The sequence below is a fragment of the Peromyscus californicus genome, unplaced genomic scaffold (assembly GCF_007827085.1).
Source record: "Peromyscus californicus insignis strain IS unplaced genomic scaffold, ASM782708v3 Scaffold_17__1_contigs__length_78620276, whole genome shotgun sequence".
In the NCBI taxonomy this organism is placed as follows: domain Eukaryota; kingdom Metazoa; phylum Chordata; class Mammalia; order Rodentia; family Cricetidae; genus Peromyscus; species Peromyscus californicus.
This window is the reverse complement of record NW_026294469.1, coordinates 46721159-46743302: the sequence shown is the minus strand read 5'-3', so window position 1 is coordinate 46743302 and position 22144 is coordinate 46721159. Positions and strand designations below refer to the sequence as shown.

The 22144-nt window shown below is 44.1% G+C and overlaps 1 protein-coding gene across 1 annotated transcript in view; it reads left to right on the top strand.

Moving 5' to 3' along the window:
- The window catches only part of Fbn2 (fibrillin 2), a 216978-nt gene that overhangs the window by 136427 nt on the left and 58407 nt on the right, over positions 1-22144 (top strand). Inside the window, exons 21-33 of the mRNA XM_052742225.1 lie at positions 4823-4960; positions 5873-5923; positions 6374-6499; positions 9105-9332; positions 9848-9973; positions 11603-11731; positions 12533-12658; positions 14346-14471; positions 14889-15011; positions 15161-15286; positions 16059-16184; positions 18442-18564; positions 20769-20891. Of these exons, the coding sequence (XP_052598185.1) occupies positions 4823-4960; positions 5873-5923; positions 6374-6499; positions 9105-9332; positions 9848-9973; positions 11603-11731; positions 12533-12658; positions 14346-14471; positions 14889-15011; positions 15161-15286; positions 16059-16184; positions 18442-18564; positions 20769-20891 (1671 nt within the window). The remainder of the gene's footprint in view (positions 1-4822; positions 4961-5872; positions 5924-6373; positions 6500-9104; positions 9333-9847; positions 9974-11602; positions 11732-12532; positions 12659-14345; positions 14472-14888; positions 15012-15160; positions 15287-16058; positions 16185-18441; positions 18565-20768; positions 20892-22144) is intronic.

Below are 22144 nucleotides of genomic sequence, written 5' to 3'. Positions count from 1 at the left end.
TCCCGTTGAATCTATAAACAGGATCTATTGATTTTGTTTGCTGATTACCTGTATTTCAGCCACTTTTCACCCTCCACCTATTATTTCTCTTCTGATTTTAAAATTAATTATTTTAGGTTAGCTTACCGTAGTAATAGATTTCATCACAGCATCTTCATACGCACATCCTGTTTCACTGTGTTCTGATTCATCACCCCCCTGTCCTCCTCCATTAGGCCCCGTCTGTCACTGTCTCTACACAAACCAATTCATTCTCTTTCCCTAATTGGTACCCTTTCGGCTTTCCTAATGTGTGTATATATATATATTCCATTATTTTGTCTATTTGCCACCTCCCTTAAAAATCTCTTATTTCTCACTCATCATCCCCTTTCTAGTTGTGATATGCAAACATACATGTATAAATGTCCACAAGAACACACACACAGAGATATTTAAATCTATGTTCTACATACAATATTTGTCTTTCTGAGTCTTGCTTATTTTCACTTAACCATTTCCAGTTGGGTCTATTTTCCTATAAAAGTCATCATTTGGCCGGGCGGTGGTGGCGCACGCCTTTAATCCCAGCACTCGGGAGGCAGAGGCAGGCGGATCTCTGTGAGTTCGAGGCCAGCCTGGCCTACCAAGTGAGTTCCAGGAAAGGCGCAAAGCTACACAGAGAAACCCTGTCTCGAAAAACCAAAAAAAAAAAAAAAAAAAAGTCATCATTTGATTTTTCTTCATGGCTACCCAAGATTCCATTATGTCTACATACATATTTTCTGTATGCATTTGTATGTAGATGGATATCTAACCTGATTCCATTTCTTGGTGTTTATGAGTAGTGAAGCTATAAACATGGATGTGTAGTTTCTCTGTCATATGTTGACACAGTCTTTTGTCCTTTGGGCATATACCTGGGAGTGATATTGCTGAGTCATCTGTGGTAATTCTGTTTTCAGTTTCTTGAGAAGCCTCCACGCTGATTTTGAGTGGTCCTGTGCTAAGTTCCACTCCTGGTGACAGTGGGCAAGGGTCCCTCTTTCCCACACCCTGACCAGCCTGTGCTGTCTTTTGCCTTCTTGATGATGGCCGTTCTGACTAGGGTGAGATGGAATTTCAGAGCAGTTTACATTTGCACTTCCCTGGTGGCTAGGGCTATTGCACACATTTCCAAGTGTTTATTGGCTGTTTGTATTTCTTCTTTGAGAACTAACTGTTCGGTGCATTAGTCCGTGTATTCATTTAATGACTTGGGATTTTTTTTTGGCGGGGGAGAGGGGTAACTTTTGTAAATTTCTGTGTGTACTGGATTTTAACCCCTGTGTGATGCAGAGCTGGTAAAGATTTCTCCTTTTTGTAGTCTGGTTCTCACTCTGGTGACCATTTCTTTCCCATGAAGAAGCTTCATCTTTGTTGTCCAGTTCTCCTCTTAATACTATTGACTCCGTTTTCCTCTTACTCCCAAACATAGTGCCTACAGCATTTCTGCACAGGCCTCAGCTTATGCTTGGAGAGAGAAGTCAGCATGGCATTCCTTTGTGGGAACTGGAGGTGTTAAACACAGTGGCTCCTCCATTTCTTCAGAGCAAGGGCAGCCCTCCTTGCCGAAGCTTTGGTCACTTTCATGACCCCCACTCCTGCTGTGACCATCCCCCACAGCCCCGCCTGCTACCCTCCACCCTGAGCCACATGGGCCTTCGCTCATGCATGTCCAGCCTGCACCTCCTGTTCTTGATCTCTGTGGCTAGAATGGTCCTCCTCCAGGTTCTGTGTCTTGTCCTCTTCCTGTTTCTATTAAGCTTGTCAGAGTTGGGGCTTCTCTGAGCATCCTGAATAAAGTCTCTCTGTCTGTCTCTGTCTCTGTCTTTCCTTCCCCCCAAGATGTTAACCCTGATTTATTTTATTCAGAGATTTTAATTAACCCATAATTAAATCTCTGCACCTACGTCTCTTCTATGTATACAAAAATCATGAGGGAAAGTATCAGTGAGTCCCTAACCTGCGTCTTAGTGCACAGTACCACCCTAAGAAGTGAAGTGTTGCATGGTGAGGGCCTAGAATCTGACTTCACTGACTTGAATGTTGATGCCAGCACCCAAATACTTGATTGGCCTTAGATATACTGAGTAAATAAAGAGGGTCTGGAATGACTCCAGTCACTAGCCCAGTGAATAGTAGCAATTGCTGTCACAGTTTATCTTACTCTGAATAAAAAAAGCCAGGGTGATAAACCAGTTATTATATGGATAATTGAAGATTTAAATTCAATCTTGTGGATGGGTCTGTTTTCTCTGTGTCATGGCACTTACAAGTATGTATAAACCTGTAAAGAGTGTTTCATTTGAGAAGGTACAGATGCTGGCTGATATGTCAGTCTTTCTGGAGTGTACAGAGATTTTTCCCAAACCAAAAACTGCCCCAAAGGAAAAAGCACACCTAGCTCTTCCAACACCCTCAGCTCCTCCCACACTCTCACCCAGCTCCTCCCATACCCTTACCCAGCTCCTCCCATACCCTTACCCAGCTCCTCCCACACCCTCAGCTCCTCCCACACCCTCATCCAGCTACTCCAACACCCTCAGCTCCTCCCAGCCCTTTAGCTCCTCCCAGATCTCAGCTCCTCCTACACCCTCACCCAGATCCTCCCACACCCTCAGATCCTCCCACACCCACACCTAGCTCTTCCAACACCCTCAGGTCCTCCCACACCCTTACCCAGTTCCTCCCAGACCCTCAGCTCCTCCCAGACCCTCAGCTCCTCCCAGGCCCTCAGCTCCTCCTACACTCTCACCCAGCTCTGCCCACACTCAATTCCTCCGACATCCTCACCCAGCTCCTCCCACACTCTTGCCCACAACTTTTTATATTAGGTCAAGGAAAGAATTGTGGCTTTAGTTTAATCTCTACCCCCACAGGATTTAGGTCATGGCAACTTCTTGTGATATGCCCAAGCATCATCGTTCTCTCATAGTTCCTTCTCTGGATTTGTGGAGTCACTTTTGTGTATATTTTATTGTTGAATTTAGAAGTAAAGCTTTGCACGTAGAATTAAGTGAGATTGCAATAAGTTCTATGGGGATATACTGTGATATTCCTCAACTATGTGCAGTAATATTGTTTTTTTTCACGGCGCTCTTACACTGCAAGGAAAAGTCAGGAAACACGGCAGAATCCACTAAAAAGAGTTTTATTAAGATGAGGAAAAAGCCGGGCGGTGGTGACCCACGCCTTTAATCCTAGCACTCGGGAGGCAGAGACAGGCGGATCTCTGTGAGTTCGAGGCCAGCCTGGGCTACAGAGTGAGATCCAGGAAAGGCGCAAAGCTACACAGAGAAATCCTGTCTCGAAAAAAACCAAAAAAAAAAAAAAAAAAAAAAAAAAAAAAAAGATGAGGAGAAAAGGATAGATGTGATCAGGACTGCTGAAAGGACACGTGTGTGAAGGGGGTGGGGGAACCTGGGGGCCAGCTTTTAAAGGCCAAGCCACACCTGCACACACAGGCCCACGTGGATACTCCATGCAGGCGCATAGATCACGTGGTTGCACTGCATGCTTTACGCAACCATGCAGCCACGGGTCATGGGTCACACAGGACGTATGACCCAGAAATGAATAGGTGGAAATGACTGAGTGTCCTGCTGGGCATGCTTGACCATGCCTGACCGTGGGGGCATGGTGGGAATTTCTATCAAATATGTTCTAGCGTTTGTTATCATCTGAGGAGATGGTCAAGAATGCAGATTTCTTAGCTGCACACCCGGAGCTATGCATCTGCAATTAATCAGGAATATTGCCAATGCCATGCACGCTTAACTGAAAGCCACAGTTCTACAAAGAAAATTAAGCATGTAGTTGTATAGGCAGTCAATACTCACCCTGTCACTTGGAATAAATTCATTGCCACTGCTTCAGAATCAGTTGTCATTTACCCTTTGCTCAATTAAAATCTGTTGTTCCATCAAAAGCTCCACTCACCACTGGCCATACCCTCCAGCACATGTGGACTCAAAAGCGAGATGCCCGTGGTAGCTCATGAAGATGTCACTATTTAAAAAGAAAAAGTTAAATGAGATATGGAAACATTTTAAAAATTGGGAGTGGCTATCTCAGGTGGTCAGATTGCTAGGAGATTTTTATATCTTGTTTATATTGCCCTGTGCCCTCAAGTCACTGATGATAAATAAACGTGTTAGTTTTGGAGGTAGAGCTAAAATTACACATAAGCACACAGGACAAAATACTAAAAGAAAGCAGCCCTGGTATGAGCCAGGGATGACTGGTGGATTTATCATTATGTGTTATCATCATAAGTTTGTCATCTTTGTTTTGTTTTATTTTTTAAGATATTTTTTCCAAGCTAGTCATCAAATAAATGTCTTCAGTTAGGGGAATACTGGATCTTCTCAAATAGAATGTAGATCTTGACTGCCTTGTTCGGTGAAGAATGGAAACGACATATATTTGTTCTTAACTATCAAAGCACGTATCATAAAGGTTGTCCCTCTCCACCTGGGTTATAGTGTTATCATGGCAATGCACCATATTCCTAGTACCAGAATAAGCCCTTGGGCAATAGTGATTATTTCTCTAGAGCTTATTAGCAGATACAGTTGTACGAACGGCCACATTGTGTGGGATAGTGCAGTTCAATATTTGATGTATGCCGTATTTAAATACAGGCACATGTCAATATACTCAAAGAATATGATGTAAAAAATGATTTCAAGAGTGAATACTCTTGTATCCTTTCTACACTGTAACAAATCCCTTTGGTGTACACAGAGTCCATTTTTTCTTACGAGATCAGAGCTTCCCAACCTCTCCTCTTCCTTTTCAGACAGCCTGAAAGGGACATGCTGGCTCAACATCCAGGACAACCGCTGTGAAGTGAACATTAATGGGGCCACCCTGAAATCCGAATGCTGTGCCACTCTTGGAGCTGCCTGGGGGAGCCCCTGTGAGCGCTGTGAGCTAGGTAGGAGCCTGACCAGGCCCCCAGACCTGTTGATTGGAATGTCATCTGGGTCAACAGACGTTCCTTCTCACAGCGTATCTTTAATGAGGAAGACCACTATGTTGTATTATCTCCAAAATTGTCTTTCCAGGTGTGTAGCTGAGTTTTCCTGGTCCTGCCTGGCCCACAGTCAGGACAAATCTCTCTCACCCACCAGTCCCACAGCCACTCAGATCCAACCAAGTAAAAACACAGAGACTTATATTACTTATAAACTGTATGGCCTTGGCAGGCTTCTTGCTATCTATTCTTATAGCTTAAATCAACCCATTTCTATTAATCTATAAGTTGCCACATGGCTCGTGGCTTACCGGTATCTTAACATCTGCTTCTCATCGTGGCAGCTGGCAGTGTCTCCTGCCTCAGCCTTTCACTTCCCACAATTCTCTTCTCTGCTTGTCCTGCCTATACTTCCTGCCTGGCCACTGGCCAATCAGCATTTTATTTATACAGAGCAATATCCACAGCACAGGTGAAATTCATTCTTCTTTAGACATTTATATTTGCGTTTTCCATTAAGTGTGAGCAGACCTCCTAAGTCTCTTAGATGTGGAGAGAGAATTGGCTCAAACCCGGTGTCCTCGTTTGGATGTGTCCAAGGGGGACAGGATGGCCTTGTCCTTGAGGCTTTGGTTTTGTTTGCTTTTAATTCATTTGTCAGTTTCAGCAGAGAGGAATTGACGGGGAAATCATTTCAGTCTGGGTCAACAGGGATGGTGTCAGCAGCACAGCAAGCAGGGAGTTTTTGAATTGGAGACAACTGGTCCCTTGGCCTTGGTGACCCAGCTTCAAGTTTTAATTCCTTCGTGCTGAGCCTGACAAATGTATTCTTCTTCTGTAACGAAGTAAAATTCTGCCCTGTTGCTCTTCCAGACGCAGCTTGCCCAAGAGGGTTTGCCAGGATCAAAGGTGTGACTTGTGAAGGTGGGTGTGATTCTTGAATGAAACAAGTCCTTAAAGAAGAGCACAGAATTCCCATTCCCTCTCAAGGAGCTAGTCACTGTTTTCCAGACCCTTGAAATTTCAATTAAAATAACTCAGGGTAATCAACACAGTGCTCTTAGGAAATAGCTTCGAGGTTCCCATTTCTCCTCTTTATACAGTTCCCAAGGAAGTCCCCAGCCTTCAAGGCACAGAACAGCTGGCAAGGGAGCATGTCTGGGCTGCACTTTTATGGACAGCATGGCTGTGGCCGTCTGCACAGCTGGTGCCCAGGAAAGCTGGTGGCTGCGTTGTGGAATATTTTTGCTTTAACTAAAGTAATAATCCACACCACGCTGTTGCAGATTGAATACCCTGCACAGGAAATGAGGCTACACCTGCTTTTTCTATTTGTAACGTCTTTACCCTTCTGCTTACTGCATTTCCCCACAGATGTTAATGAATGCGAGGTGTTTCCTGGCGTCTGTCCAAATGGACGCTGTGTCAACAGCAAAGGCTCTTTCCACTGTGAATGCCCTGAAGGCCTTACACTGGATGGAACGGGCCGTGTGTGTTTGGGTAAGATGCATGCTTTCCTGTCCACATGCATGAAGTTAACCATCAGCTCTTTGTCCTCTGGGCCAGTCCGAAACCAGAGTCTGTACTGGAGAAATTTGCTTTAAATGAGATACAGTTTGAGGGGGAAAAAAATCACTTCAAGATATTAAAATATGTGCTTTATTAATATAGTTTCTGTTTAAAACGTACTTTTACAAGAAAAAAGAAAAACTATCATTTAAGCTTTAGTTTCTGATACTTTAGACAAGTTGAGTTACTCTCACTATATTCACAAAAGGAAACTAGACATAATTTGAACCTAGAATTTTAAAAGTTAGCATGTACCAGCTCACTGCAACCGTACTTTGCAGATAAAAGGGGGAATGGAGGGGCAAAGGTATGTCAATCATACTGCTCCCTTCTCTACCACCATTAAAGTGCAAACTTTCCTTTTTTTAAAAAATAGAAGTTTGTTTTGTTTTTGTTTGTTTGGGGTTTTTTTGGTTTTCAAAATGGGGTTTCTCTGTGTAGCTTTGGCTGTCCTGGAACTCACTCGGTAGACCAGGCTGGACCAGGCTAACCTTGAACTCACAGAGATCCACCTGCCTCTGCCTCCTGGGTGCTGGGATTAAAGGTGTGTGCCACCACCCGCACAGCTGCAGATTTTCTTAATGCTTTGTTTTCTTAAGATCTAAAGTGCTCAGACTCCTTATCAACACTGTACTGATGGTGGTTTCACCTTAGTCTTTATCGATGCCATAGCTGATAGAATTTGAATTTTATAATGGAAATATAATTTCCATTATAAATTTAATTAAAAATTTAATTTATTTATATTTTTAAAAATATAAATAAATAAAATATAATTTCATTTATTTTGTGTTATATGTAAGCAATACTTTTTCTTTTAAAGATAACTTTTCCCAATAAGCTGTGGAGTAGTAAAGTTTTTGAAAGGACTAGAGTTGGCACAGCCGCACCAAGACCAAGTTCTCCGCTCAAAGGAGATTGATTTGCCCCTGAGGGACAAAGACAGGGGCTAAGAGACAAGGGAGAAGGGAGAAAGGGGACAAGGGAGAGGGAGAGGGAATATTTGACCTGGATGTCACTGGATAGAGAGGAGACAGACATGACCCATAGGCAAATGGCGGTTTATAGGTGGAAAATAGGAGCCCTGTGTTAGGATGAGTTGGTTTCTTTTGATTGGGCATGTTGATTAGAGTGCCAAAAGAGGGGTTTTGATCGCTGGACCTCAATACTTTCATAGCTGGACCTAACTAAACCCTCCACATCTTATAAAGATCCTTCCTTCCCTAGTGGCCGTGCTGGGTAAAGTCAACTCGGAGACCAGTGTTTGGGAAGTTGTGTCATTAGACTCTGGGAAGTGGTATAGTGTGTGACTTTTCTTCACGTTCATGTAGACACCCTGCATGGAACACTCAAAATGAAACTTTACCGTGCTTGCTCTTATAAAATACTTCTCAGTTTCGATTCTGGGAAATGTATGTAACTCAAGGTTAAAGACGGAGGCAGATACTGATGTGACCTTCGGTTGAGAACTCGGAAGACTCAGGACCGACAATAACTGAAGCATTAAACTTGTCTTTTTGCCATGGTGACCTTTCCATCAGGGAAGACCTTCCCTTTGTGAAGCAGGTTTCAAGCTCACTCATGATGTCATGTCTCAGAATGCTTTCACCAAAAAAAATCATTTTGTTTAGCTAAGAAAAATTCTTTTCTGAGCCTGTTATTCCTATTTGTCATTAAGAAGTGTGTGACTGGAGTTCTGCCATCTTCCTGTTGACCAGCACATGAGCTTGTTGTCCATAGACCGTACTATCTCACCCTGCCGTGTGGCTGTTCATCGCTGCGCTGAGTCCCTGAATCACTCAAGCTGGGCACTAACATACAGTTTGGAAAAATGCTCATTCATTTAAACAAATAATTTGGCCCCTTCATGGTGAAGAAGTTGATGGGTCTGCCTGGTTCAGGAGAAAACCCAGATCCACAATTTGTAACAACAGAACAAAACCCACTTGAAGTAAAAACATAATGTCTTAGTCAAGCAGACTCAGTAGATTTTTACTGAGTTGCAAGAGGGATGCACTATCTATGCACTAACAATGATCTAGCTGACCATGGCTGTTTATGACTGGACCCTAACAGGACTCCTGTAAGATGACTTTAAGCAGATGAGAAAGAAGAGGCCACCATTGAAATTATTCTTTTTTTCTAATGAGGAAAATGCAAGACCACGATCGTGGGCTAGGAGGGAAGAGCCATGTCATCAGGAGAGTGTTTCAGGATTCCTTATGAGAGTTAAATAATCTTCTAAGAACCCACCTTCACTCCCGCTAAATGACTGTTACTATGGAGACCATTCAAGGTAGTGACAGACTGGTTTCTCATTTTCGGTCTGTCTCCAGGCCCACCATCATGCACTGCTTTCTCGAGTCGGCTTCACACGGCACTGCCATTGATGAGGAAAGAATCCTTTAGGAGATGTGCAGTTTTAGCTAAGTGCAGGTAGCCTGAGGCCCCCAGTGTGAGAGTCACTGAACAGATGTGGGATAGGGATGTTGAGTGAATCTCCCGACTTAGGCTCAGACTGTGCTTGTCGATGCAGATATCCGCGTGGAGCAGTGCTTCCTGACGTGGGATGAGGATGAATGCATCCACCCCGTTCCTGGGAAATTCCGCATGGACGCCTGCTGCTGTGCAGTTGGGGCAGCTTGGGGCACAGAGTGTGAAGAATGCCCCAAACCTGGCACCAAGGAATATGAGACCCTGTGCCCCCGGGGCCCAGGCTTTGCTAACAGAGGGGACATCCTCACGGGGCGTCCGTTTTACAAAGGTAACTGCGAGCTGGGTCCCTGGCCCATCACACGTTCCAGGGCACTCTACACTCTCTGAGAATGGGTTCTGTTTTCAACCTGTGATTTGTGGCCAGCCTAAGGACCGAAACTCTAAATTACGTGCAAAAGACAGCATTGATAGAAAGCTGGGAAAACAGAACGCTAATCATTCTCTTCCTCTCCTTCTACTGTCCTGCATTTCCTTTGACATAGCTTGAAGAGAGGTAGCCCTGCCCATGTCCTCAGTAGCAGAGAGATCTCTGCCCCCACTTTTCTTCATAAGCCAACACCCAGGTTTATAGGACTGAGACTCAGTTGAGGGTGAAGAACCTCTTCAACAGTGGAAACGTTTCCTGTGCCATCTCTGTAGTCATTTCAGACCCCAGGAGCGGTCCCTGTCCACGGCTGCAAGGCTGCACGATTATTGTCCATGGAGATAGACTTTTAAGTTAAGGCAATGGGGGGGCTCATTCCTGCCAACCAGCTCCACAGTTGGGCCTCACTCTGCTTGCAGATATCAACGAGTGCAAAGCCTTTCCCGGGATGTGCACCTATGGGAAGTGCAGAAACACAATTGGAAGCTTCAAGTGCCGTTGCAATAATGGCTTTGCCCTGGACATGGAGGAGAGAAACTGTACAGGTAAGATGGGTTTTGTCCATTAATGAAACCTATCTTTATTGCATTGGCAGTGAGTATACTGCCTTCAAAAGCCCATCTCCTCAATGAGAAAATCAATCTCTCTCTCTCTCTCTCTCTCTCTCTCTCTCTCTCTCTCTCTCTCTCTCTCTCACACACACACACACACACACACACACACACACACACACACACATTATTATTATTTTCTTTTACTGAACTTAAAAGCCAGTTCTCCAAAGAATTTTGAGAGCTACAAAATAGCCCAAAATGCCATTGTTTTGATGTGAAAATATGATCTTCAAAATATATGAGGACTAAAGAATATAGCCATTAAGAGTTTGTGTCTATTATTTCAACCTGAAGAATATTCTAGTAATTGTTTTAGTTTATGATAGACATGTTTTGACTTGCTTTCCTGCCCTAGAAACAGCATTCTTTTTTTTTCTTTTCCGGAGCTGAGGACCAAACCCAGGGCCTTGTGCTTGCTAGGCAAGCTCTCTACCACTGAACTAAATCCCCAACCCCTGCAAACAGCATTCTTAACCCCATGAGATTGAAAAGAGATGAAGTTAGAAATGTTTCTGTTTGGTGGCATGCAGATTGATAACAAAGGCTTGACCAGAAATGCAGAAGTTGTCCAGTGATCGTACAGAAAGACTTCAAACTTCAATTCATCAAAAACAAAAACAAAAACACAATGAGCTGCTGGCAGGTAGAGGCTGGGGAAATCTCTGGGAGTTCCTGGTCTATGCAGAGTACTCCAGGATAGTCAGACACTCAATACATTAACAAATATTTTAAAATAAAATAAGATAGTGACAGAAACATTTCATTCATTGTGACTTTTTAATGGCTCATGTTTTCTTAAACATATTTGGTGTAGATCCGACTTCGGTACTGAAAATGCATTACAGGTGTGAGGGAGTTCTCAAGAACTTTTGGAGAGTTTTATTAATAAATTAATTAATAATCTGGAGAGCAGATATTATTACTGTGATAGAGAAAACATGGTAAAACACACACATAGTTTCTCTTTATTTTTTAAGACTTGGTAAGTAAGCACTTGTCTTCCAAGGGCAGCACAGATCATATGGTGGGTTCACTCCACGACCCAGCTGTGCCCGAAAACTCTGACTTGAGGGGTGTACTGGGTCTGCCTTGGATGCTGCCTGTCTGTGTCCTGCCAGCCAGCCAACCCTCTCAGCATTAGCATTCCATGTCCACATGCTGCCTTGGCTGGGGTAGCAGAATGAACAGTCTCTGCACATTGCTGGGCCTTCCTCCCGTGTGAGCACACTGCCTCCCCACTCGGACCATACAGAGGAGTGAGTTGCTGGGTCCATTCTCCATTACTACAACTAAGCCACAAAGAGATGGCCACATTTCAGAACTCAAAGACACCCAGGCCCCACCTGCCGGTTGACCATGACAGTTTTGGCAGTTGGAAAAAGGAATGTGCCTTAGGAAGGAGACGTCCCCTCCACCCGATCTCCTTGGAACGTTTCTTCCTACTCTCAGCCCTGGTTTTCCCAAGTCTCCAAAGTGCAGCCCCGTCCCGTGGGAAGCCCCGTCCCTCCAGCACCCTCTCATCTCCTTCTGTATTTTTCTTTTCTTGAACATGGGGAGTAGACATCGATGAGTGCAGGATCTCTCCTGACCTCTGCGGGAGTGGCATCTGTGTGAACACCCCAGGCAGCTTCGAATGCGAGTGCTTTGAGGGATACGAGAGCGGCTTCATGATGATGAAGAATTGCATGGGTAAGCTGGCTCAGACCCGCCTGGCAGTCTAGGAAAACAGCCTAGTGCAGGCCAGTCTGCTGCGCCTCGGCTGGCTTCAGAGCTGTGGCAGCACCCTTGACCGGAAGTGTGCTGAGGACTGAGACCTGTCAGGGACAGACAAAAATCCCTTCCTTGAACTGGAAGCAACACACAGACTACCCAGGATCCATTTTTTTTTTAATTGATAACATTGTGGTGACCCCTGATTTGTGTTCTGGCTTGCCAGTCCCATGAGAGCTATGCCCTGTAGTTGTGAAACTGAAAAATGTTTAGGCCACTATTTCATATGAGTGACTTATTGAACTTACCACATAAGATGTTGCCATTCTCATGGGTACAACCTTTTCACGTTACAAAAGAGCATTGTTGTCTATAATGTGCCGGTCTGCACTCACGGGCTGCATGCAGCCACAGGCCACAGATTAGGCTCTCCTTGCTGCAATCTTTTAGGAATCTTAGATTCAGGCTATAAACACTCAATTGACTGGCAACAACATATGAACCCTTAGTCTATGGTGATATAAAAGTAAATATTGTATAGGTAACTTATGAACTAGATTATTTTGTACATGAAAATTTTCCAGTGGTTTGCTGTATTGAAAGTAGAAGTTTCATGCTTTTCATATTGAAATAACAAGTGAGATTTATCCCACTTCTAACTGGATGTTGTCTTTATGTTTGAGCCACACACCTGCCTCCTACTATCCCTTCTCCCATTCTGTATGTGAAAATGTATTTTCCTCTGAGTTCTTTAATGGATCTCACGTTTTTACCTTTCAGACATTGACGAATGTGAACGTAACCCTCTCCTTTGTAGGGGTGGCACCTGTGTGAATACTGAGGGCAGCTTTCAGTGTGACTGCCCCCTGGGGCATGAGCTGTCCCCGTCCCGTGAGGACTGTGTAGGTGAGTTTTTTTTCCCATTCGTATAGAAATCCAGTGAGCACAATGGGTAAGATCAAGAGTCAGTTCTAATGGGTGTGTATGACTTTTGTAGCTCATGTCAACCTGGATATCCCAATTTCTCATATCTAGTTTCTAGAATGTTGGGCATTGGGCTCCTTTCCATGTAAAGACCTCTTTGCAAGGCCCATAGGTTCCATTGTCCAGGAAGGATGGTGAGTGAGCTGCCCAGGACACCTCCTGGTTGTTTTTCTGTCCACACACCCATTCGCCTACTATGTCAGAGTCCACACCTCACCCAGGTCTATACACCCACATAAGGCTGTGAGAGCTCCCTTGACACCTCACGCCTCCAGGTCTTCTGCTAGCATCAAGTCCAGAAGGATGGCAGAGGTCACAGCAGAGTGCTGGAGGCATTTCCCCACTCCAGCTATTCCCTTGAAATCCACACAGGGTTACCATGTCTAGGACATGTGCTGTCCTGCACTGGCTTAGCCAGGAAGCACCTTCCTCAGCACACCTTTTCCTCAGAACTGTTTGAGCACAACTCACCAACGCTCATACCTTTATGTATAAGCCAGATAGATTTCTCTGCCGGTACATGAAATGAACCTTAAGCAATATATTAAACAGACATTTTTCAGCAGGGTGAATTTAAACTCTTAGGTATTTTTATTTTGATAACAGTGCACAAGATGACTTTACACTGGGGACTGAAGAATTCATGGCTGGACATGCTGCAATATAGTGATTCGGGAACCTGCTCCTGAGTCTATCTGTCACAGCTTAGAGTTCACCAACCCTACAGCTGAGAAAACGGCCCCTCAAAAGGGCAATATGTATTATAAAATAAATGTTTTGTGATATGTATACTCAATGACTATAACCATAAATTTATGCAGCATATTCTTTTAGGTAGTTGTATGAGTCTGAGATAATTTCTCCTTATATCCAGTGGTCACTGAGTCTAACTTATATTCCTTCTGATGAGTATTTTGCATATGGAAATGGATCACTCTCCTGTCACAGGGTGTTCTCTAGGGATTTTATGCTTTATTCCACATATTTTTGCATGAGTTTTTTTTTAAGGCATTTGTCCATCTTGTAAAGGCCAGATTGTTTTAAACTAACAGTGGCAGGCTGAAGATCCACATAGCCAGGCACTTAAACAGCTTGATGAACACAAGCATATGAGATCTTAACTGCCATGACTCTGTTCTCTGGAACCGGCATCTTCCTTCAGGATAGTCCAAGTTCTGTAGGCAGCACCTGAACAGCTTTTGAAGACCATGTGGGTACACCAGTGTAAACCCATAAAATAGATAACAATGAGATTTACTTATGACATACAATATGTCTGTGTACTTTGTGATGGCAATGACTAGCTACATGTGGCTATCTAATTGTAATTAAAATTAAATACATAAAATTGCTCAGTCATATTAAACACATTTCAAGGGCTAGTAGAACATGCAGTTCCATTTTAGAAACTATAGACAGAGAAGGGAATGCTTCCAGCACAGCAGAAAGTTCTTGTGTCAGCAATACGGGAATAGAGACCAGCATTTTTACCAAACATCCCAGATTATCCTGTTTCCCACTCAGGTGACACCTCTTTGGTGAAACCTGCTCTTAAAGGCTCTTCTAAGTTTGCTGTGGTATAAAGCATAATTCTGTTTGTCTTTTCTAGATATTAATGAGTGCTCCTTGAGTGACAATCTCTGTAGAAATGGCAAATGTGTGAACATGATTGGAACCTATCAGTGCTCTTGCAATCCTGGATACCAGGCCACGCCAGACCGCCAGGGCTGTACAGGTAAGGGTAGGCCGCACAGGTCGGCTCTCCCCGTCTCTCAGGTCATCAAGCTTTGTCACCAGCTATATCCTAAAGCCTATGGGAGTCCTTTGTACTATAAAGGAATGTAAGTAGGGGCCAGATGGTTTGCTGACTTTGCAGAAAACTCACTGGTCTTTTCATAAAAAGTGCTCCAAACTTCATAGCTGTTATATTTCTGGGTTCTTTCCTCCTCAGACAGTGAACTAAACAGAATGCTGTATAAAAGGAAGTGAAAGGGATTAAGGGAGATCATTGGTATAATCTTAAATCAGTACAAACAGTATAAAGACAAATCCAAAGCTAGTCATATATTATCTGTTTAAAAAGAAGATGCAGTAACCATTCCTTTGTATGGATGTAGATTTGGCGTTTAATGTGCTTGTAATGTCTGCGCAGATATCGATGAATGTATGATAATGAACGGAGGCTGCGACACCCAGTGCACCAATTCAGAAGGGAGCTACGAATGCAGCTGTAGTGAGGGGTACGCACTGATGCCGGATGGGAGATCGTGTGCAGGTACAGAAAAGATAAAAATATGCATGCTATGGTTCTTCTATTAGAAATGTGGCTCCAGGCTTTGTCAAGTAGAGCTGAATGGAGACATTTTATTTGAGACCAATGAAAAACGTTCTTGCTCTCACTGACCATTAACTTTGTGTCGTCAGATATTGATGAATGTGAAGACCATCCTGATGTCTGCGATGGTGGTCAGTGCACCAACATTCCTGGGGAGTATCGCTGCCTCTGTTACGATGGCTTCATGGCTTCAATGGACATGAAAACATGCATCGGTGGGTATCAGGAGCAAGTGATAATGTTTTTATTGTTCTCTGTTATTGAGGCCATCATACTGAGTGAAATAGAATGTCTGCCTCCATTCTTCCTCTCTTCCTGTATCTCCTCATATGTGTCTCCCGCTCAGCTTCAGGTTTGTTTCTTTCTATCACCCATTGAGTCCAGTTAGTGCCACCCTTATGTGCACAGATGTAGGGCCATCCACAGGAGCTTAGGAACCCTACCAGTGGCCACACCCTCCAAAAGAATGGTTTTCCCTCCCTCAGTCACTTTCCACTGACCGTTGCTCATCAGTCGGGGCCAGGACCTGGAAATCACTTCCCATGTCTGTGGTCCAATTTTAGTTGGGTTGATCTTGTATGAGTAACCACGGCTGCTGTGAGTTCATGCATTCAATAACCATGTCATGTCCAGAAGACAGCATGTCACAGCACTTCCTCCCCAGCAAATGAGAGTCTGATACATATGTGAATACACACACACACACACACACACACACACACACACACACACACAGAAAGAAGACTTTTTTTTTCCCACTGTTTCTTTGAAAATCTGAGCCATTTTGCCAGAACTGTAAAATATGAAAAAGAAGAATTATTTCAGAAGTTCTTAGAGGCAGGTAGGTACTTACCTGCAACACGAATCTTTCAAGGGAGCTGTATTTTAAGTTTTACCTGTTTATTTCAGTACTATGCTATTCAGCTTAAAAGGCGGCTTTTAAATTACGGTGATGGACAGCAGTAACCAGAAAAATGTATTTTCCAGATGTGAATGAATGTGACTTGAATCCCAACATCTGCATGTTTGGGGAATGCGAGAACACGAAAGGTTCTTTCATCTGCCACTGTCAGCTGGGCTATTCGGTGAAGAAGGGGACCACGGGATGCACAGGTAGGACTCGCCCCCATGTCCGCTAGACTTCGGCCTCACGGGTTTCAGAAGCTGACATCATTTCAGCGTTCACCATCCTCGGACCTGTGCATCCTAGGGCCGGTCCACCAGGCTATGACTGCCGTGTGATGGGTAACTCACTCTTAGCCGTACCTTGCCTTATCTCTGAGCTGCGTACTGACTGAGCCACCCAGTAAGGAGGAAGGAGTGGGTCAAGTCTGCCCTGCTTCTGGTGGATCTCGTAACATCGTTCAGTTGCTCAGCTTGATTACAGCCCAAATGGAGGGCCCACGTAAAGAGGGAAAAGTCACAGCAGTGCTTCTCAACCTTCCCAATGCTGCGACCCTTTAATACAGTTCCTCGTGTTGCATGGCCCCCAACCATAACATTATTTTCATTGCTACTTCGTACCTGTAATTTTGCTACTGTTATGAATCGTTGTGTCAATAGCTGTGTTTTCCGATAGTCTTAGGCAACCCCCGTGAAAGGGCCATCCTACCATAAAAGGGAGTGCAGCCCACAGGTTGACAACCACTGTCCTAAAGCATCCAAGTTTTCATTTGATTCTCAATGTGAAACTGGTAATGCATTCTTAGGTCCTGTTTAGACTTTTACTGTCTTACCCCCATGCTTTCTTCTTTTTTCTCTCTCTCTCCCACTATTACCTCTCTCTTTCTCTCTCTCTCTTCACTGTTCTTGCTTACCCCATACACTTTATCTTCTAACTCCTGTTTTTGCTATTTATTTTTCTCCCTTTGCATACAGATAGGACTAGGAAACATCATAATAAAGGTCTGGCGAGTTGTCTCCTGATGTTCACTTTAAGGTCCCCATATGGTGTTGTGTGATATTTTGATTGTGTTCTGACAAATAAAGCTTGCTTAGAGTTAGAGGGCAGAGCTAGCCACTAGCTAACCATAGAGGTTTGGAGGACTGTAGAAAGAGGAGACAGGAAGTCGTAAGGTGGGGCTGAGAGAGGATCTGAATCCTTTTGTTTGGAGGAACCGGAAAGGGACGAAGGGACTGTGGCTGCTCCCCTGCTGCTCTGAGCTTTCAGATTTTTACCCCAATATTTGACTCCTGGTTTTTTTATTGATAAGATTAATTAGAATAATACTTCAGTATGGCATTTTGTTCAAGACAGCAATGAGGCACTCAGGCTGCAGGAAACGCTTTAGCTGACCATCCAGGAAAAGGCAGAGAGGATGAGGGATGAGGGCATGACTTTACTCCTCGTAAAGGTGTTAGCAGCCAATCGTGTGTGTACAGTGTCAGTTCAGCAGTGGCAGCTTGAAGTCAGTGAGCTGCTAGAACAGATGAATCATAGTCTAGAAAGTTTTGGAAACCAAATCTACATAGTTGTGCATAGTACAAGTGTATATGTTATGTATGCACACATTCACACAGCTGTGTATTGCTTTGTAATAGGCATACGTCGCAAGAAATGCATTCTTAGATGAATTCACCAGCATGCTAAATCAAAAAGCATACCTATTACAGCATAGCCGTGTGTCTAGGCATTGTCAGTGGTTTGCAATTGACCAAAATGTCATTAGGCTGCACATGACTGTATATATCTGAATAGATCACATATATGTGTCTCTGTGTAATATTTGTGAACATAAACACACACTTGTAAGCATTGGTCCCCTTCCAAGAATGTTCGGAAGAGAACATTCTTTACATATTCCTAGATAAGAAATAAAAAGCAAAAGGGCACACGTAAGTGACAGTTTACAGAAACTCTAAATATATATGTAGCAGTGTGTGTGTGGAGGCGGGGGAGGGTGCTGGAAGTTAATCCTATGTGCTTACAGATGCCAAGCAAACCTTTTACCCCTGAACTACATTGGAGCATTGACTCGCAAAATGAAGGATGATTTTTTTTTTTTTTTTTTTTTGTTTTTCGAGACAGGGTTTCTCTGTGTAGCTTTGCGCCTTTCCTGGGACTCGCTTGGTAGCCCAGGCTGGCCTCGAACTCACAGAGATCCACCTGGCTCTGCCTCCCAAGTGCTGGGATTAAAGGCGTGCGCCACCACCGCCCGGCCGATTTTTTTTTTTATGTCAAGCTCATTCTTACCTTCATGAAAAGTATGTGATAAATAGTAATTGGAAGGAACAGCATAGTCTTTCTCAAAAATCTCTCTTGAAATGTGTGTCTCCATATCCTTCCCACAGAGTTTTGTCTGGGCCTTTGCAGCATGTAGACTTAATTAGCTCATGCTTTATCTTTTCCTTTCTAACTCTGGTTTCTCAGATGTGGATGAGTGTGAAATCGGTGCCCACAACTGTGACATGCACGCCTCGTGTCTGAATGTCCCCGGAAGCTTCAAATGCAGCTGCCGAGAAGGCTGGGTGGGGAATGGTATCAAGTGTATTGGTGAGTTCGCAAACGAGGAAGACCCTTCTCGGAGGGCCAGCATTCTTCCTGGCTCTTCCTTGCACACGTGTTCACCGCCATACTCCGGCGGGAACATCCTCTTCACTTTTTATTTACTCTCTCGTAAATCAAAGCTGTCTTTGGTCGCAGGGATAATTCCTGCCTGAGTGTTTCCTTAGCTTTAATATAAATGGTCAAATTACAACAGGATGCTCTGGCATCTGCCTTTCCGTGCATGTTGCTCAGTAAAAAAAAAATTATTTGATGTGCAGCCAGTGATCTAAACAGCTGTAACATGAAAAAACGGCTAATGTGTTTTCCCAGTCTTTTCCTAGAGTAATCAGTGCGATTTGAAAGCCAGGGAAATAAACGGTGGAACATAGGGGGTTTTCACATGGCCTCAAGACGGGAGTAAGTGGACGGCTCTTAGTGTTAGAGTTGTCCTCACAGGCAAAGCTGAGTGTTTTGTTGAATTCCAAGAAGTCTAACTTGAAAAAGAGACTGGAGAAATCTTTTTCCCTGAGTTCCTCTTGAGCCAAAGCCTAATAATATTATATAGCCCTGAGGCAGGGGACTGGATTATACTCTGGGTGTCATTCATAAAGCTGTTTAATATGTCCATGCTGTGACAATAAAGACTATTTCCAGCTGGTAAGAATTACCCAGGTCAATTTAAAATAAAAGAAGAAGAAAAACCATCTGAGATTCCCATGATGACTTCTCATTAAAGCTTATAGACCCCTAGTAGGGATTAAATAAAAAAACCTTTACTATCTCTTACCAATAGTATAAATTAATTTAAGTAAGACTTGTCTATCTGGCCAAATGTTTCATACTTGTCAAATATTTAAAGCCAATTACTGAATGTACGTAATCATAGTTTCCAAATGACTTTGCTGGGTAACGGCCTGTGTCGGCTTCCTCGGGTCGACTGCAGGCCTGTTTCCAGGCCAGTGATGCCCACCAGCGTTCATCTCACGGCCTGACAGGCAGGCCTGGCCTCCTCATTCCCATCGTTCTTGCCCCATGAGCCTTCTGGTTTTCTCTCAGTCTCCATTTTATGTGCGGCTTCATGTCCGTCTGTCGGTCTGGCCGACCGTCACAAGACTGCCCGCCCCAGGATGAGATCAGTCGCCAGCAGTCCATCATTCTCAGTCATTTCCTTCCCTCCCTCTCTCCTCCTGCCACCCCTGTCCCCTCTCTTCCACCTCTCCCATCCTCCTGCCCTCTTCCCTCTCAGTCTCCCCCCTCTCCTTCTTTCCCCGCTTCTGCCCCCTTTCTCTCTTCCTTTTCTCTTTTTCCCTCCCCCGGGTTCACTCCCTGACCCTCCTGCAACTTATTCACTTCAGGTAGCAGCACTCGAAATCTTCAGCCTCTTCTCACAATTGACAGTGACCTCTTTAAACCTAGGAGAAACCCGCTTCCTCTCCATGGTTTACAAGTCTCTACGGCATTTCTGGCTTCACCTTCCACTGCCCTGGCCCCCAGGTCGTGCCGCTCCACCTGCCTTTAATGCCACGTTCTGTAGGTTTCCTCTCCGGCGGTCCTGCCTGTGCTGCTCTCTCTGAGAAACACCCTCTGTCCTTCTACTCAGTGAAATGCTGCTCCTTCCTCCTTGCAAGAGGAGGTCTGGAATTGATTAAAAGTTACCTCTTCGATGGGATCTGCCTTGATACCTGCATTTCCAACTAGGTTATATCTGCAACATTCTTCATAGTTCATAGCAAAATACATAATTCTTTCTTTTCTGTGTTTGACACCCATCCTTTCCAATAGGCTGTTAATTCCAGGAGATCAAGAAACACGTCTCTCTTCCCTTCTTATAAAATAAATTTAGAACCCTATGCTGCTTCTCTCTTGTGAAGATCGGTGCTACCTCCCAAACAGAGCCTCTGACCGTGCTAAGAGAACCAGTAGAAAGAGCCACCGGAGGTGGAGGTCAGAGTGAATCTGACTCCTGTTTTCCTTTGTTTTATGAATACTTCACACAATTCTTGAATTGGTAGCTGGGGCCACGGTTATGACATGAACATTTTGGATTATGAACCTAAAATCTTGGGGATATAGAGCAGTGTCCTTCCAGATAAACCAAAACAAAATCAGTTTGGGCTAGCTCATGATTTTGACAAGTCACAACCTTCCCATGCATTAGAATGTCCCATCTCTGTCCGTCATCTTCTTTCTTGTGCTCACTCGTCACGCAGATCTGGATGAATGCTCAAACGGAACCCACCAATGCAGCATAAACGCTCAGTGTGTCAACACCCCAGGCTCCTACCGATGTGCCTGCTCGGAGGGTTTCACAGGGGACGGCTTCACTTGCTCAGGTAAGTGACAGACTTGAGGAGAGCTCTGATAGGTCCATCTCAGGACATCACATACGCTTTCCTTGTTTTAAGAAAACTACAAAAACTGAAATGATTCTCTCTGTGCTTCTACTTGACTTATGAGTGAGCACACACCCTTTCATCCACTAAACACAGAAGCCTGAAAATGCTTCCAGAATATTGGCTGGTGTTTTAAAGTAATGACATATATCTTTTCCTGTCCTGTAAATGACTACTGTTATCTCTTACTACTTTATGAAGTACTGATCAGGAAAATGCGGGCTTTGGATAAGGCACCTGGGTTCACAGTGTATATGCTGCCTACTCTACTATAAACCTAAATCCGTGAGTAGCCTGGCTGGCCTCAGCTCTTCTCATTTTAGAATAGGCATAGTGACCACAGCAGCATTTTTTTTTTTATCACTAAGTGGATGATGTGATGGAACTTCTCAGTTCTTGAAGATGGGATGCCTAGTATCTCTTTCTAAGTTACATCACCGGAGGTGCTTATTATCTTCCTCGGAGTTTTACTAGCTTTCCTCACAGTTTCAAAAGGATTAAATGGAATGACAGAAGCAAAGAACTTAGGAAAGCGCCACTAAGAGTCAGCATCACTAAGAGTCAGCATCACTAAAAGAGTCAGCATCACTAAAAGAGTCAGCGTCACTAAGAGTCAGCATCACTAAAAGAGTCAGCATCACTAAGAGTCAGCATCACTAAGAGTCAGCATCACTAAGAGTCAGCATCACTAAAAGAGTCAGCATCACTAAGAGTCAGCATCACTAAGAGTCAGCATCACTAAGAGTCAGGACACACCAGTTGCTCTTCCACTCCTGGTGCTCCCCGGGGCTCAAGGATGATGCCTTGTTTCATTATACCCATGTGCAAGACTAGATCATCCTTTTGGGCAAGAAAACCACTTTTCACTTTACAAGCGAGGTGTCTCTCAGCCGATGTTCATTCACACTTTAAACTCCTAAGACTAAGTTTGTAATTATTCACACAAAGTGCAGACTTAGACTCCCTCTCTTTAGAGTCTTGGCTATTCTATATTTTCCGGACTTTGCCTGTGATGTCATGTCAAAGAAAGACGTGCAGAAAAACACGTCTGCAATCACAGTGGGGCTCAGTGGGACCCTTGCAGCTCTTTTGGCCGCTCTCAGCCCAGATCTTTCTAGTGAACTCGATGGAAACCGCGTGCCTGGTGACTGCCACAGCACCTAGCTCAGGGCATGCTGACGTCTGCCCTCCTC